This window comes from Papio anubis, chromosome 20 (assembly GCF_008728515.1).
Source record: "Papio anubis isolate 15944 chromosome 20, Panubis1.0, whole genome shotgun sequence".
In the NCBI taxonomy this organism is placed as follows: domain Eukaryota; kingdom Metazoa; phylum Chordata; class Mammalia; order Primates; family Cercopithecidae; genus Papio; species Papio anubis.
The window spans coordinates 6,586,371-6,604,651 of record NC_044995.1 but is presented as its reverse complement, the minus strand read 5'-3'; the positions used below and the strand labels follow the sequence as shown (position 1 = coordinate 6,604,651).

Below are 18,281 nucleotides of genomic sequence, written 5' to 3'. Positions count from 1 at the left end.
CTGGTATCTCATGTTCCACAGAGAGCTGAAGAGGCTAAACAGGATTAGGGGAAGACAAAGAGGTTCTGGAAGAGCCGAATCTAGTTGTAAACTGGAATACTGGAATACTGCAGGCCTTTGTCCAATCTGGATGATATTTTCAGAGGCTGATAGATATAATAATTGAACTGTGGTCAGTGGTAATGTCAATAGGTGCTGGCACAAAACTGATGCTAGCTTAAGGCTGAGGTCAAGTCTATTACTGCAAAAGTGATATTTGAGGAAGGGCTTGAGGTCTTATCACTTAGGCCTGTCAGTAGGTAAACTGTCTTAATTAGGGCAAGTTTAAAAAAAAAATCAGTGTATTGTGGAGAAAAGAAAGAGAGATTAGATTGTTACTGTGCCTATGTAGAAAGAAGTAGACATAAAGAACTCCATTTTGTTCTGTACTAAGAGAAATTCTTCTACCTTGAGATGCTGTCAATCTATAACACTAGCCCCAACCCTGTGCTCGCAGAGACATGTGCTGTATAGACTCAAGGTTTAATGGATTTAGGGCTGTGCAGGATGTGCTTTGTTAAAAAAGTGCTCGAAGGCAGTATGCTTGGTAAAAGTCATCGCTATTCTCTAATCTCAAGTACCTAGGGACATGATACATTGTGGAAGGCCGCAGGGACCTCTGCCTAGGAAAGCCAGGTATTGTCCAAGGTTTCTCCCCATGTGATAGCCTGAGATATGGCCTCGTGGGAAGGGAAAGACCTGACCATCCCCCAGCCCGACACCCGTAAAGGGTCTGTGCTGAGGAGGATTAGTGAAAGAGGAAGGCCTCTTTGCAGTTGAGATCAGAGGAAGGCATCTGTCTCCTTCTCGTCCCTGGGAATGGAATGTCTTGGTGTAAAACTGGATCATACGTTCTATTTACTGAGATAGGAGAAAACCGCCTTATGGCTGGAGGTGAGACATGCTGGTGACAATACTGCTCTTTAATGCATGGAGATGTTTGTGTAAAGTCAAACATAAATCTGGCCTATGTGCACATCGAGGCACAGCACCTTTCCTTAAATTTATTGATGACACAGAGATCTTTGCTCACATGTTTTCCTGCTGACCCTCTCCCCACCATTACCTTACAGTCCTGCCACATCCTCCTTTCCGAGATGGTAGAGATAGTGATTAATAAATACTGAGGGAACTCAGAGACCAGTGCTAGGCAGGTCCCCTGGGACGACTTTTCTTTCTCTATACTTTGTCTCTGTGTCTTATTTCTTTTCTCAGTCTCTCGACCCACCTGACGAGAAATGCCCACAGGTGTGGAGGGGCAGGCCACCCCTTCAACCTCCAGTCTTAAGGTGGTTTTCTTGTATATCTCAGTAAATAAAAAATACAATCGGGTTTTACACTGAGACATTCCATTGCTCTTTAATGCACTGAGATGTTTATGTATGTGCACATCAAATCACAGCACCTTTTCTTAACCTTGTTTATGACACAGAGACATTTGTTCACATGTTTTCCTGCTGACCCTCTCCCCACCATTACCCTATTGTCCTGTCACATCCCCCTCTCTGAGATGGTAGAGATAATGATCAATAAATACAGAGGGAACTCAGAGACTGGTGCAGGTGTGGGTCCTCATCCGTATGCTGAGCACCAGTCCCCTGGGCCCACTTTTCTTTCCCTATACTTTGTCTCTGTCTCTTATTTCTTTTCTCAGTCTCTGGTCCCACCTGACGAGAAACACCCACGGGTTGTTGAGGAGCTGGCCCCCTTCAGTTCCCCACTTTGGTCGGCCCGCTGATCAACCCTGTTCTCCATTCTCCACCCCAATTATAACCTAAGCTTTGCCGTCGTTTTACCCGTTCTTTGACTGACTCCTTTCTCTGAGGCTATGTCTGATGTAGATGTAAAGATACTTCTCAGGCAGTTCTCAAAGGCAGCTTTCTCCATAAGGTCCCTCCAGCCAGAAGCATCCTCAGGATAATAGCCCCTCCGATTGTTGCTCAGGTCCCTCCCTCTTGAAATTCCTCTCAGATTGCCGAGCCCACATGGTTTCTTTCCATTCTTCTTAGGATTAAAGTGCCTAAATGTCTGTGACCATCTCTACCCAGCCTGCAGACACATCAGGGCGGGCTTGAGCCTTTGAGAAACTAAGCAGTTTATGTAGCGCCCCTAGCGAATATTGCAAAGCCAAAGTCCAGCAGTTCACGTGGAATGGAAAAAGGGTGGGTCGTTTTCAATCGCTTTTCATTGTCAGAGCCTACCTGTCTTAGGGCGCGAAAAGGGGAACTCCGCCTGCTGTACGGCAGTAGGGTTGAAAATGGCTGCTCCCAGCAAGCATCCCTTGGGCGCAGACATATTGCATCATGAAGTGACGGCATTTGCCGGATTCCGCGTCTCTGAAAAGAAGCTGTGTGGCCCTCGCCGGCCGCCATCCCCGAAACTTGCGAGTGTCGCGTCCGCAGCTTGCGAGGTTCGCGGGTCGGCGGGCAGAGGCGAGTGTTTAGGGATTTAGGGTCCGTGACTCGCCTCCAGCAGTGGAGACAGAGGGTCATCGATCTGGTCTACGTGGGCTTCTGGGAATGTTTCAGAGCCAGGGAGAGCGCGTTGAGGTTTTTTTTGGTTGCTCGCTAGCGCGTGGGGTCCGTGTTGCGGGGAGCTCGTGGGGAGTCCTCGCTGGGGGTTCGTTTTGCAGAGTCGTGTTGCAGTTCCCAGAGTCTGGGAGCTCATGGGCTCCGCATTGGAACAAGCGCTTGGGAGGTCTTCGTTGCACAGTAGCACTAGGGCGTCGTGGCGGGGAAGCGAATCGTGTCGGTGTTGGAGACAGCTCTGGGCAGTTCGTGTTCATTGCTTATCACATGCGTGCTTTGAAAGGGGTCTGCTGGTCCCCTTGCTTCCCTGCTCCTGTATATTCTGTAGAAAATTTGCTTTCAGGATCATTGCGAGCCAAGTAATAACATCCCCATCCTTTTAAATACTCCTCCAGAAAATAACTCTGGTTTAGTGTATTTCATGTTCAGCGTTGGGATCAGATGTCTAGGTATTGGTATAATTTTACTCGTATTTTGGGTTCAGGTGTCTACGTATTGGTATAATTCTATTCGTAGTTCATCTAACATCTTGTCAACTACATATTCCCATATTACATTCTCTTTGAGAGTTTTCTTTTTTAAACTGCTGCGGTTCCGTCAGGTGGTTGCTTTAATTTGGGTAGAACTGATGTAGATCTAGATACAACACTTTCAGGAACATGCGATGGATTTCCATTAACCCAAGGGTTTTAGTTCTTCAACTAGCTGTAGTGTTTTCCATACGTGTCTGGGACATTTCTGGTTATGCTTATTTCTACATAGTTAATACTTTTTGATGTAAATCGTGACTTTTTTTTTTCGCATAAGGCCCCTCCCTCTTTACTTTTTTCCTTTCTAATTTTACTTAGTGGACAAGAACAGAAGTCAAAAATATATACGTTTATTCTGTCACTTCATTCTACTCATGTCATTACACATAACTTATAAATTGATGTCTTTCTTTTTTCTAGTTGAGCTTTTTTGTCATCTGCTAATAGTTTTAGCCAGGTGGCAAGTGGATGGACTGTGGAGTAAGAAGTACCTGCCTCTGCCTCTGACTTGGGTATGTTAATCTCTGAGTCAGTTTCCTTATTTGTGGGAAAAAAGCTGTCCTAGTTTCTTTTTCATGGAATCGTTATGAAGATTAAGTGAGCAAATGTTCTTTAAGTATGTTCAAAGTGTAGTACTAGGTACACAGTATGGTCTGAATAAATAATGATTGTGATTTATCAAGTTTTTATATCTCTTTTCTAAGGGCTTTTGACCTTTACAATTATTTTCATTTATATTTTTTTCTATTTAAAATTTTCTTTATGTTGCTCTATTTCCCAATTTCATATATTCCTGAGGAAAAAACCATACTTGTCAATAATGGTTTGTTCTTTTAATATGAGACTGGATTTTATTTGCTAATATTTTATTTAATATTTTTGCATCAAGAAATGAAAAGAGATCTTGGATGAGCTTGGGAATAATCCATAATCCATTGGTGGAGAGGGACTGAATGGTGGTATAGATAAAACAAAATTAGGTGTGAGTTCATCATTCTTTAAGTCACGTGATGAATATGTGGAATTTGAGCATACTGTTCTTTTGCTTGAAATTTTTCACAGTAGAAAATTTAAAAAAATTTTTTTGCCTATACATTTATAACAGAAATTGGTCTGTAGTTTTCTTAAGTTTTTTTTCCAAGTGATTATACTTGAAAAATCACCAGGTTAACAAAATAGAATAATGTAGCATCCCAGAAGCCCTCATCTTCTCTGTTCTCTCCAGAGGTAATTGTTATCCTAAAAACATCATAGATGTGCTTGGTTGTCACCTTTATGTAAATGAAATCCTAAGGTACACATTCTTTTGTGGCTGGCTTCTTTTGCTCAATCTTTTTGTTGTGAAATTCATCTACGTTGCTGCATGTAGCAGTAGCTCATTTCTTCTTCATTGCTATGTAGTATTCCATTGATGATTATACCCCATATTATTTATCCATTCCATTATCAAGAGACGTTGTTTTGGTTTATGGGAGTTATGAGAATTGTTGATATGAATGTTTTTCTGCATGTCTTTTGGTGCATAAAAGTTCTATTGAGGGCTGGGCGTGAGAGCTCACGCCTGTAATCCCAGCACTTTGGGAGGCTGAGGCGGGTAGATCACCTGAGATCAAGAGTTTGAGACCAGTCTGGCCAACATGATGAAACCCCGTCTCTACTGAAAATACAAAAATTAGCCTGGCGTGGTAGCGGGTGTCTGTAATCCCAGCTACTCAGGAGGGATGAGGCAGGAGAATCACTTGAACCCAGGAGACAGAAGTTGCAGTGAGCTGGGATCATGACATTGCACTCCAGCCTAGGCAACAGGAGTGAAACTCCGTCTCAAAAAAAAAGAAAAAAAAAAGTTACTTAAGCATATACTTAGTGTGTTAAGTGTAGAGAAATGGAGTATGCTAGACACAAGGAGAAACCACAAATGCCCAATCATAATGGGAAATTCTTAACATACCTCTCTCAGTAACTGATAAAACAGGCAGACAAAAAGTTAAAAGGGCATAGATTAACCATTGCTGGCAAAAGTAGCTATACAGAATGTATAAACAAATGGGTGTGGCTGTATTCTGATAAAACATTATTTACAAAAATGGGCAGCTAACCCACAATAGTCCTAACCCCTGAAAGGTTAGAAAGACCTACATAATTAACAAATTTGACCAATCTAAAACACTGCACTCAATAATTTTCCTCAGATGCACATAGAACATTTATAAAAAGTCACCATATGGTTGGCCATCAGGGAAGTCTAAATAAATTTCAAAGGATTAAAATCATACAGAATATTTTCTCTGCAGTGGAATTAAGCTGTAAATCAATATCAAAATGATTTATTTGCCATAGAATAGTCATGTGACTTTTTGGAACTATCAAATCAGAACATGCTGTTTTCTTGTCAGAATGATTGGCAGTTATGCCATACACTTCTAAATAATTTGAGTTCAAAAAAAAATCACAGTGGAAATATTTTCAATTGCATTTTAATAAGAATTCTACATGTAAACCCTTGTTGAATTTAACCTAAGCAGTCAGTGGAGGAAATTTATAACCTTGAATGCAAGTATTAGAAAAGGAAGGATGAAAATCAATGAATAAGCACCTATCTCTATAATTCTTTTTTTTTCTATTCTATTGATTCGTGTTTGGAAATTCTGGTGTTATGTAATTGTTAGAGAGGCTTCACTTTTTCTGTGATTTGTGAATGTTACAAAATGTTGGAGTCATCTGTATTGTAAAGATTAGATAGAACTCATCAGGCTCTGATGACTCTTTTTAACTTTTTTTCATGGAAATTGAGAGTATAGTATAATATTTGCCTATAACTTAGCTTCAACAGTAATCAATTCATATTCATCTGTCGTATCAGTCATATTTATCTGTGCCTCCACTTTTGTTTTACTCTGGAGAATTTCATAGCAAATTCAAGGCTTCATGCCTTGAAACTTGTAAGTATCCCAGAATGAATCTCTAACTGGTATGGTCATTAAAAAAATTTATAACCACTAGACCATTTTCTTTTTGTTTTTTCTTTTAGAGACGGGATCTTGCTGTATTGCTCAGGCTGGTCTTGAGCTCCTGGGCTCAAGCAGTCCTCCTGCCTTGACTTCCCAAAGTGCTAGGATTACAGGTGTGAGCCACTTCACCCATCCTAGACCATTTTCAGTGTATCCAAGTTAATAATAATTTCTTTCCTTATCTTTTTGGGCAGACGGACTTTCGCTTTGTCACCAAGGCTGGAGTATAGTGGCACGATCTTTTCTCACTGCAATTCCCGCCTCCCGGGTTGAAGCAGTTCTCCTGCCTCAGCCTCCTGAGTAGCTGGGCTTACAGGCATCTGCCACCACACCAGGCTAATTTTTGTATTTTTTGTAGAGATGGGATTTCGTCCTGTTGGCCAGGCTGGTCTTGAACTCTTGACCTCAAGTGATCTGCCCATGTTGGCCTCCCACAGTGCTGGAGTTACAGGCATGAGCCACTGTGCGTAGCCTATTTCTTTAGTTCATTGAATAGCTAGTCTATATTCAGTTTTTTTCTGATAATTTCATCATTGTGTTTTAACATTGGATTGTTTGAATCATGATCCAAATGACGTGGGTGCGTTCGAGTTGCTTGTATCTCTTAGATCTCTTTAATTCTATAACAACTCCCCTTTCTTTTTTTCTTTTTCTTTGTTTTTTTTTTTTTTGTTCTCATGCCTCTTCATGTGTTGCAGTAGGAAGTATACAGCACCATCCACGAAGGATTCTTACCTAAAAAAATTGAACATGGGACTAATCAAACCTCTAAGTTGAGCTACTCACTTAATTAAAAGGAAAAATTGGGAGTTGGGTAGGTAGAGAACAACAAGTTAAACTATACCATGAGGCTGGGACCAGTCACTCATGCCTGTAATCCTAGCACGTTGGGAGGCTGAGGCGGGAGGATTGCTTGAGGCCAAGAGTTGAAGACCAACCTGGCCAACATAGCAAGACCCTGTCTCTATTAAAAAAAAAAAATTTAGCCAGGTGCAGTGGCTCACGCCTGTAATCTCAGCACTTTGGGAGGCTAAGGCAGGTGGATCATGAGGTCAGGAGTTCAAGACCAGCCTGGCCAAGATGGAGAAACCTTGTCTTTACTAAAAATACAAAAATTAGCCGGGCGTGGTGGTGAGCACCTGTAATCCCAGCTACTCAGGAGGCTGAGGCAGAGAATTGCTTGAACCCGGGAGGCGGAGTTTGCAATGAGCTGAGATCACACTACTGCACTCCAGCCTGGCGACAGATCGAGACTCCTTCTCAAAAAAAAAAAAGTTTTGAAAAACCTACACAAAATGATACCCTGATACAGCAGTCAGACAAATCCAAAGGTAGGCCATCATATGAGAGAAATTACCTGTTTCCTTCCTTTCTGCTTCATTCCTCCCAAAAGCAGATGAGGCTGAGGGCTTGTAATGGTTTGGAAGCATCCCAACTTTTATTTGAAGTGGAGGCTTTGTTTTTTGCCTTTTTTTTTTTTTTCCGAGGCAGGATCTTGCTGTGTTGTGCAGGTTGGAGTGCAGTGATGCGATCATAAACTCAGTTCAGCCTGGAACTCCTGGGCTTAAGCGATCCTCCTTCCTCACCGTCCTAAGTACCTGGGACTACATGCATGCACCACCATGCCTGGCTAAGTTTTAAATTTTCCTGTAGAGACAAGGTCTTGGTATGTTACCCAGGCTGGTCTCAAATTCCTGGCCTCGAGGAATTCTCCTGCCTTCACCTGCAGAATTGCTGCAATTACAGGCCTGAGCCAATACAGCAGGCCCTAGTTTGTTTTTTTTTTATTGGATACTGTTGGCTGACAATCTGACATCCAAGCCCCCTTTGTTAAGCAAATTCCTCTTTAATTTAGGTAGCTGTCCCTCTGGACATTTGACCTGAACCTCAGTTCAGTAGGAAATCCAGATTATTCTTACCAATCAGGGTGATATATCATTGCCATTCTTGGTTACATTGCCATGTTCTCCGTGTGAGTATCTGGTGCAGTTCTGATGTATTACATATGATGGAAGTCTGCCATGAGCTTCTGGGAAATGGCTGGATCCTGGATTTTTCAACCCTGGAGATCTCAGCTCCAACCCATTCATGCATAACTGCCTTTTCTACCTCTTAGCCATCCATACGGATTTCTACATTTGGGTTGGGTACCACTGTTTTTGGACTGGCCCTGTAGGGAGGCTAGACTGAAGGGCTGGGGCTGGGATGAAGCAGTCTCAGGATTGAAGGTAGAGGAGGTTTGCATTTTGACCAGTGTGTTTACCGGTGGATCAGAAAATGGCTTGGAGATGAGCTCTCTGGGTGTAAAGGATACAGGCTTGCTAGAGAGTCTTGAGAATGACTTGCTGGGGTGACAGCAAAATTCAAGTTGGTCTCACAGTGTGGGTATTCTCAGAGTGTGAGTTTCTAGAGCGGCTCTTGGGGAGACTGATCCCTGAACTGCTGCTTCTGGGGCAAGGATGGGACCCCCTTTGCTTTCCTGCCTGTGTGGAAGGAGCAGGCTGAGCATGCACACTGAATATTGCATTAGGAGATCGCAGGCTCTTGTTTGTGTAGCTGTGACTGTGTGGCCACCCCACAGTGTAAAGTGCTGGGAAGCAGAGTTCTAAAAGTGAGAGGGAAAGAGAACAAATTTGTACTGTGAGGCTGTTGTAGGAGGGAAGTGTCACAAGGGAGAGAGCCAGATGTAGATTCAAGTTCCCACGCTTCTAATTAGGAAGAATGTTAACCTGCACAACACACTTCGTCTCAGCAAGCCTCAGCTTACTCATGTTTAAAATGGAAATAATAACGAGTACCTTATACAGTAGTATTGAGGGTTTAGTAAGACAGTGCGTATGGTTTGTTTGATTAGTAAGATAGTGCAATAAACAAAAAATTTAGGAGCATGTGGCTGCTGGTGAATTTAAGTCAGTTTCCTGAGCCACCACTTCTTTTATGTTTTTATTTTTAGAGACAGTCTTGCCATGTTGTCCAGGCTGGTCTTGAACTCTAGAGCTCAGGTGAGATCCACCCATCTCAGCCTCTACAATAGCTGGGATGCTAGGGCCCATGCCACCATGCCTGGCTTTACCACTTCCTTCATTGTCTTACCTAAAACATATATGTGAGAACTTGGCAGTAGACAAGACCATAAAGTGGTTTTAGTTTACTATCTCCTGTTTCACATCCGTTCTATTTCTGACGTAACCAAAAAAAAAAAAAAAAAAAGGCATTCCTCTTGCTCATTCCATATCTTCCTATGGACCAGTGCTCCACGATTCCAGGGTGTTAAGGAGACCGATGAAATATTGGAACCTGATGTTAATGTGAGTCCAGATGGCAATTGGAGACTTGTGGTCCTAGGAGCATGTTTCTTATTGAATTTGGTCTTGAATCCCCAGGTTCTAGCCTATAGGAACAAGACATTTTCAGTAATGGAAGAAAGAGCTTCCAGGCTGGGGAAGATCATCTTTTCCAGTGGTAGCTTGACCTGAGATGATACCTGACCACAACTTCTGGGAAGGCCCAGAATAGATAGAAGAGAGAGAACACCCTAGAGCTGCTAGCCCCTAGGAGTTGAAGAAAATGGCCAAGGCCCAGGTGAGGTTTGTTTTACCTATTTTGTCTTTTGTTTCCCAGTGGATCTGTGGAAGCTTGTAAAAGGCAGTCTGGTTAAATGAGATAGTGTATTCTGATAAAAATCAGGATCTGTCAGAAAATAAGTTTAAGTTGGAATCTTAAAATCCTGGCAAATTAAGAAACGAGATATATAGATCGGGGGGTTTGTGCCAAGTTCTTAATGTCGGAACATAGCTAAGTGACTGTTAAGACCCTGTGGGTTTTCTCTGCTTTAAACTGTGTCTCCTTTTTTTTGGCAGCTGAAATAACAGGAAACACATGAAAAATGCCACGATTGTAATGTCTGTGAGGAGAGAGCAAGGCAGTTCTTCAGGGGAGGTAAATGTGTCATTGCTGTTAGATCTTGAGAAATTTCTTTCCTTCAGAGAGCGTTTGTGGTTGACAGTATCCTCAAAGTCACCCTTGTAATAAAGGCATGGGATGTTTTCTTTGGCTTTTTCCTATTATTTAGGGAGGTAAGCTAAGGAGTAATGCCAAAGGAAAACTGGATTGGACAAAATTCTTTGAAAATAGGGTGCTTTGAAAATAGACGCTTCTGGTCATCTGACTTTGCCCAGGAGTAAAGCCTGGAGCATCCAATAGAATGAATGGGCTGCCTGACCTTTGATCCTCCATGAAGTAGAATTCTTTCAGCCAGATTTTTGTTATTGATACAGCAGGAGACAACTAGCAGCTCCATTCTTTGGTAACAGCTTGGAATGCAGATACTGACAATGCTTCTTTCTTACCTTCTTAACTCCAGGTTCAAAAAACAAAGCACCAGTTCTGCTTGTTTTGCTTTTACTATGTTTAATTACTGAAATGATACATGGCTACATTTGCCTGCAAGAGATTCAAGCAAATAGAAGCATTTGTATCAAAAGACAGTATCTCCTTTCACCCTTTTTCTGCCCAAACTTCAACCCAAAGGGTAATAAATAAGTGTTCATAGTTTGGGTCTCTATCTAGTTCGTCCCTGTGATTGACATCTGATAGAATATATTTATATTTAGGTACATTTCTGTATACATACGTGTGTACTTATATAATTGTATATATTATTACTTTTTTTTTCCCCCCAAGATAGAGTCTTGCTCTGTTGCCCAGGTTGGAGTGCAATGGCGCAATCTTGGCTCACTGCAACCTCCGCCTCCTGGGCTCAAGCAATTCTCCTGCCTCAGCCTCCTGAGTAGCTGGGATTACAGGTGCGTGCCACCACACCCCACTAATTTTTCTATTTTTAGTAGAGATGGGGTTTCACCATGTTGGCCAGGCTGGTCTTGAACTACTGACCTCATGAGCCCCCCGCCTCAGCCTCCCAAAGTGCTGGGATTTCAGGCGTTAGCCACCACGCCCAGCCATATTATTGCTTTTTTTTTTTTTTTTTGGAAACAGAGTCTTGCTCTGTTGCCCAGGCTGGAGTGCAGTGGCGCGATCTTGGCTCACTGTAAGGTTCGCCTCCTGGGTTCACACCATTCTCCTGCCTCAGCCTCCCGAGTAGCTGGGACTGCAGATGCCCGCCACTATGCCCAGCTAATTTTTTGTATTTTTAGTGGAGACGGGGTTTCACCGTGTTAGCTAAGATGGTCTTAATCTCCTGACTTCGTGATCTGCCCTCCTTGGCCTTCCAAAGTGCTGAGATTACAGGTGTGAGCCACCATGCCCAGCCATATTATTACATTTTTTAAAATATGTCTTAGGTCATGTATTATTTGGGAGCTTAATTTTTTGCGTTTAAGAGAATGCCTTGAAGATCATTGATAATCACGTGGTTATGTATACATCTACCTCATTGATTTTAACATTTTTATAGTATATTATAGCATGGAGGTGCTGTAATTTAACCCTGTCTGCTTTTGATAGACATTTAGATTATTGATAAGTTTTTCATTATCAGAAACAAAGGAATAATGAACATTCTTATTACATGTTGTTTCATATCTATGTGAATACTGCCTTAGTGCTTTTTTAGGGTAGGAGGTATTGCTGGAATTCCATGGTCCTTTGGTATGTGAAATAGTCATGGTGTGCATAATTTGTCATGGAGAAAAGGATCAAGATGCGTCCCTGTGCCTCTTTTCTGCATCATCTATTGTTATCCACCTCAGATTGCATTGGAATTGCTCTTATAGGGATCATTGTCATTCGAAGATGTGGCTGTGGACTTCACCAGGGAGGAGTGGCAGTTTTTGGACTGGTCTCAGAAGGTCTTGTACAAGGAAGTAATGTTGGAAAACTACAGCAACCTAGTATCAGTAGGTAAGGACAGCATCACAGTCACTTACCTTTTCTTTCTTATTTGGTGACCTCTGTATGGTCCTGTAAATATTTAATGGTTTGTATGTCATAGATTTTTTTGTTGTGGTGGTAAAATGTATAACATAAAATTTACCATCTTAATCATAAGTGTGCAGTTCATTGGGATTCACTCATAGTGTTACGCACCCACCACCACTACCTTCTGTCTTCTAAAACTGAAACTCTGTACTCACAAAACAACTACCCATTGCCCCACTTCTCCCCAGCCCCTTGCAACCACCATTCACTTTCTGTCTTTAGGATTTTGACTTCTCTAAGTACCTCATATAAGTGGCATCATATAGTGTCTGTCTTTTTGTGTCTGGCTTATTTCACTTAGTATGATGTTCTCAAGGTTTATCCGTGTTGTCACGTGTGCCAGAATTTCCTTTTTAAGGCTGAATGATATTCTTTCGTATGTATATACCACCTTTTGCTTATCCACTTATCTGTTAAGGAACACTGGGTTCCTTCCACGTTTGAGGGCTTGTGAATCATGTTGCTATGAAATGGGTGTACAAATATCTGAGACCCTGCTTTCCATTCTTTGGGGTATATACCCAGAGGTGGAATTGCTGGGTGATATGGTCATTCCATTGTTAATTTTTTGAGGAAGTTTTCCACAATATCAGTACCATTTTACATTCCCACCAAGAGTGCACAGGGTCCCAGTTTCTCCACATTGTTGCCAACAATTGTTATTTTCTGCTTTTTTTTTTTTTTTTTTTTGATAGTAGCCATCCTAATGGGTATGAGTGTGTCATAGACTTGTATTTTCCTCCCTGGCACAAAGTGATTGTGCTCTTTTACTGAGTGAAAGACTTTTACTTTATCAAAGTGCAAATGCTGTGGTTCCTGAGACATAACTCTCTATCTTCATCCATTCCCCAAGCACACGTGCCAAGTGTTCAGTGATCTCCTGTTTACAGGGTATCAAGGCACCAAGCCAGATTCACTCTTCAAGTTGGAGCAAGGAGAACCCCCATGGATAGTAGAAGGAGCAGCCCCCAGTCAAACCTGTCCAGGTAAGTGAGTGAAAACTAAGAAAACGGAGAAATGGCACGAAAATCCCAGCTGGGTCGGAGAAGGGTTGATGCTTTTAAAATGTTCTTTAGAGGACTTTGCAGTAGTTGGTGGCCCAGAAACCTAATCAGCCTTTCTGCATCTGTGTCCATCCCTAATAGAACTGTCCCTTCCCGGCTCTCAAAGGATAATGTCTTCCTTTCTTCTATTTTCTGGATCTAATTTCAGTCCATATCATTGAAGACCTTGAATTCTTAGCTGGTTCCATTCTTCCCAGCCTGCTCCCAGCTTTTGTCCCTTCCTGCTCCCTACCTTACTTGCTTTGAAACTCTCCTTGTAACCCATCTGGATTGTGTTGCCTTTATTTATTTATTTATTTATTTATTTTTTTGAGATGGAGTCTTGCACTGTTGGCTGGGCTGGAGTGCAGTGGTGCAATCTTGGCTCACTGCAACCTCCACCTCCCAGATTCAAGTGATTCTCATGCCTCAGCCTCCTGAGTAGCTGGGATTACAGGTGCCGGCCATGAGGCCGGCTAATTTTTTGTATTTTTAGTAGAGATGGGGTTTCACTACATTGGCCAGGCTGGTCTCGAACTCCTGACCTCATGATCCACCCACCTTGGCCTCCCAAAGTGCTGAGATTTCAGGCATGAGCCACTGCACCTGGCCGGATTGTGTTACTTTTAGCACTTCTGTCGCTTAAAAGCGTACCCTGGCCCCTTTGTAAAGGGCCGATTTCCTTTACTGAAAATCACCTCACCTTAGCTCATGTCAAAGCGCCCACACCTTGTCTCTCGGGGCATCTCTGTTGACTTACTCACCCACTGCTCCCACCTTTCCAGCTTCTGTTTTCTTTTTATCTTCTGCTGATTCTCCTGGTAGAAGTTTAATTCACCCTCAAGGCCTAAGCTCTCTGGCCCCTGCTGGAGACTCGCAAATAGACATCTCTGCTACTAATGTCTCATCTGCACTCTAACCCTCTGTGTGTCACCAGCCGCCAGGACAGCTCTCCAAATATTTCCTTATTCCAGTATGTGAAACCGGAATCCTCCTTTCTCCCAGATGTTTCTACCATCATATAGTATACTCATATATACTAAAGATTTCAGTTCTGTCTTCTGACAAATAGTTTCATGCAGATATCTCCTTTTCTGTAATCTCACCTGCCTTCTTATTCTATATTTTGCCAGCACCCAGGACGAGTGTTCTGTGAAATTCTTCTTCCCTCGGCTTCAGGGTTAGAAGCTGAGATTCTCTTTCCTCCTGGAAAATCCTTTCCCTCCCTGTGCATTATATTTAGGTTCTGCTGTATTGCTCACCACTCCGGTTCCTGCTCACCTTGGCGTTGCTTTGAGTCTTCTCGGTTTACTCTGTTGTATGTCTGAACGTCTCGACTGCTCCTGTTAATTTTTATTGTTTTGAATACTCCACTCTCAAGCCCCACCTCACAGTAGGCCATGGTAATAGAGGTTCGCATCACCTCCATTGCTGCATGTTTGACTGACTTCCGTTTTTCTGTGAGTTCCATTTGATGTGATGGCTTCATTCCCCTCTGGGCAGGGGCCGTCAAGGCACTGGAACTTGATGAGAAGACGTGAGGAGTGAGTGTTGCTCACTCCTCATGTGGAAGAAACAAGAGGTCCACATATATTCAGAGATTCAGAAGAGAAGAACCCAGCCACATAGGAAAAGTATTAGGGTTGTGGTAGGAAAATCAGAAGATGTCCATGAAATAAGTGACAAAATTATTCCAAGGAGGAGGAAGGCATATGTTTTATTGAATGCTACAGATAATGTCAAATAACGTGAGGACTGACATCTGTGCATCTGATCATGTTGCATTTTTACATCCAGATACTGCACTCTTTCACTGTCAGCTCTTGTTTTACTTCTAAGAAGTAGTTTTTGACTATTGCAGGGTACATTTGGAGCTCCCTCTTTTTTTTTTTTTTGTTTTTTGAGACAGAGTTTTGCTCTTGTTGCCCAGTCTGGAGTGCAGTAGCCCAATCTTGGCTCACTGCAACCTCTGCCTCCCAGGTTCAAGGGATTCTCCTGCCTCAGCCTCCCAAGTAGCTGAGATTATAGGTGCCCACCACCATGCCCAGCCAATTTTTTTTTTTTTTTTAATATTTGTAGTAGAGACAAGGTTTCACCATGTTGGCCAGGCTGGTCTCAAACTCCTCCCACCTGCCTTGACCTCCCAAAGTGTTGGAATTACAGACGTGAGCCACTGCGCCTGGCCACTCTCTTTTCTGACTTTTATCTCCTTTGTGTCTATGCTGCACTAACTTAGTAATGGTCATGTATTGTTTTGTGCGTGTATTTTACTGGTTGGTATGAGGCTTCTTTTACCCTCATTTTATTAAATGGCACCAGCACCTACATAGGTGTTTAAGCCACATATTGAGCAATTATCCTCAATTCTTCCCTTTTCTACCGGCATTATTTGTTCTAAGAGTGAATCCTGTCTTTCCCTCCTCCATACTTATGTCCTTGTTTTTTCATATTTCTCCATTTCCATTGTAATTATTCCTAATCAAGCCACCTGAATTCTGCCATAGCATCTGGGGTATTCTCTTCTATAATTTCATCTCTCCAATTCATTCTCCATAGAACAGTCATGTTTTGGAACTGTCAATTCAGAGCATGTTTTCTTCGCAAAAAATGTTTTGTGGCTTACTGCCATTGTTCTTAGCATAAATTCCAATTTCTAACAAAGTCTTCCTCCAAAATCTCTATGTTGTTAATTCTGCCAGCCTTGCCAAACTTTTGTATTTCTACTTCACTCAAGCTCAGGATATTCCAGGTAAACCAGCTTCTCTTACAATTTTTTTTTTTTTTATCACACCTAAGTTTTTTCTGCCTCTGGGTTTTCACACTGGCTGTTCCCTTTTCTTGGAATGTTCTTTATTTTGTTCTTTGCATAACATTGCTCGTTCTTACCCTATGATGTGAGCCACTTCCTTTGTACTGTTCTTCACATTCTGTAATTTTCTTACTTCTTTGCATACCTGTTGATTCTCTATCTTTACCTGAATGACAGGTTCATGGAGAGAGAGAATATATTATTAGTCACTGTAGTATCCCATTCAGTGTTTGTTGGGTGAATATATCCATCGCCTCCATCTATTTTTGATTTATTCCGGTTGCAATGTGTTTCTGTTTCTACTCTGTCTCCATTTGCAAGGTCCAATTTGGGAGGCAGCCCAAGTTGTATTGATTCATTATAGAGTATCCATTGTTGTTGCTAAATTTGCTATATTTTCCTTTTGCTGTTTTATAGTATCATCCTTTTTCACAGAGGGTGAGGTACACTACTCTGAGACTGAGATCTTATAAAAGCCAGCCAAAACCATGGCATTTTTGTACCTTCTGTTACCTCCACAAAAAATATCATGGATGTTCTTATTGTTCTTTTTCCTAGAAGAAATTTGGGGGGATTGACCATATGCAGTGGTACCCAGAAAACCAAAATGAGCTTAAACATTTCAAAAGATGTCAGTAAAGTTATGCCCTTGGAAATAAGTTTGATTTATTTAAGAGCATTGTTCCTTTAATATAAAGACACAATAAGTTTGGCTCACATTGTAAAAGTCTGAAATCTCATTTAGGGTTTGTTATCCGGAATAGAAGATACACAGGAAAAGATTCTGATGCATTTGGTGGATATGGGAAATCATGCCTCCATATCAAGCGTGACAAAACTCTTACTGAAGTTAAATACCATAGATGTGTTAAACCCACCAGTCCTAAATCACAGATCAATGACCATCAAAAAATTTGTGTAGGAGAGAAACCACATGAATGCAGTGTGTGCGGGAGAGCCTTCTCCAGGAAAGCACAGCTTATTCAACATCAGAGAACTGAAAGAGGAGAGAAACCCCATGGATGTGGTGAATGTGGGAAAACATTCATGAGGAAGATTCAGCTCACTGAGCATCAGAGAACTCACACGGGAGAGAAGCCCCATGAATGTAGTGAATGCGGAAAAGCCTTCTCCAGAAAGTCACAGCTCATGGTCCATCAGAGAACCCATACAGGAGAGAAACCCTACAGATGCAGTGAATGCGGAAAAGCCTTCAGCCGGAAGTGCCGGCTCAATAGACATCAGCGATCCCATACTGGAGAGAAACTCTATGGGTGCAGTGTGTGTGGGAAAGCCTTTTCTCAGAAGGCATACCTCATTGCACACCAGAGACTTCACACAGGAGAGAAGCCTTATAAATGCAGTGATTGTGGGAGAACCTTCTATTTTAAGTCAGACCTGACCAGACATCAGAGAATTCATACAGGAGAGAAACCTTATGAATGTCATGAGTGTGAAAAAGCCTTTAGAAGCAAGTCAAAGCTCATTCAGCATCAGCGTACTCACACTGGAGAGAGGCCATATTCATGCAGCGAATGTGGCAAAGCCTTTGCCCACATGTCAGTCCTCATTAAACATAAGAAAACTCACATAAGAGAGAAAGCCATACATTCACTGAAGGTGGAGAAACCTTCAAGGAGTCATACCTCCTTATACATGAGTGAACACATAAAAGAGCAAAAGACTGTACCTATAGAAATGCCTGCCTCAGGAACCCCGGCATTGTTAAACAAGAGTGAGCGCCTAGTGGGTAGAAATGTAGTGATTGTAGAACAACCTTTTCCAAGAAATCAAGCCTTTGTAGTTAATCAGGAATTTGAACAGGGAATAAGCCTCGCAAATGAAGTGAATGTGGCCCCATCAGTAATAAATTATATCTTGTATGTTACAGATATTGTATAAGAATAAATCTGATACCAGAAAGGTGGGAAAATCTTTAGTAGGAATCCTGCAGCCACTATATGCTGGAGAGCTCATTTAGGGCTGAAACACTGGAGGCAGTGGTTGTAGAGGACATTTCTGTGAGAAGTCAAACCTGTTAAATGCCATTGAAATCATGTTGGGCAGAAATGCATCTGTTATGAGGAAGCCTTTACCTGGATATGATATCTCAATTGGTATCAAAAGAATTCTTACAGGAATGTTTGTGAAAGATTGTGATGGTGCTTTTAGCACTAAATTGTGCCTTGTGTGCCAAAGAAACAAAGACAACTGTAGAGGCAATGGATATGGAAAACATTTTTAGTAAAATATGGGAGAAGTTATAGAAAAGAAAAACTCTTGAAAGTAAGACATGATGGAAACTCACCAAATTAACTCCTGTATCACAGTTTTATGTCTTGAGAGTCTTGGAGGGACATGTCTAATAAATGAAATCTTGAACCCCA

The 18,281-nt window shown here is 41.9% G+C and overlaps 1 protein-coding gene across 7 annotated transcripts in view; it reads left to right on the top strand.

The window, feature by feature from the left end:
- The window catches only part of ZNF577 (zinc finger protein 577), a 27,069-nt gene extending 8,788 nt beyond the window's left edge, over positions 1 to 18,281 (top strand). For 2 of the 7 annotated variants that reach the window (XM_009195128.4, XM_031659251.1), the window contains exons 2-6: positions 9,489 to 9,687; positions 9,966 to 10,044; positions 11,838 to 11,964; positions 12,933 to 13,028; positions 16,640 to 18,281. In XM_009195128.4, the coding sequence (XP_009193392.2) occupies positions 9,985 to 10,044; positions 11,838 to 11,964; positions 12,933 to 13,028; positions 16,640 to 17,796 (1,440 nt within the window). In that variant the 5' untranslated portion in view covers positions 9,489 to 9,687; positions 9,966 to 9,984 and the 3' untranslated portion in view covers positions 17,797 to 18,281. The other 5 variants (XM_021931403.2, XM_021931404.2, XM_021931406.2 and 2 more) reach the window with 5 other exon arrangements.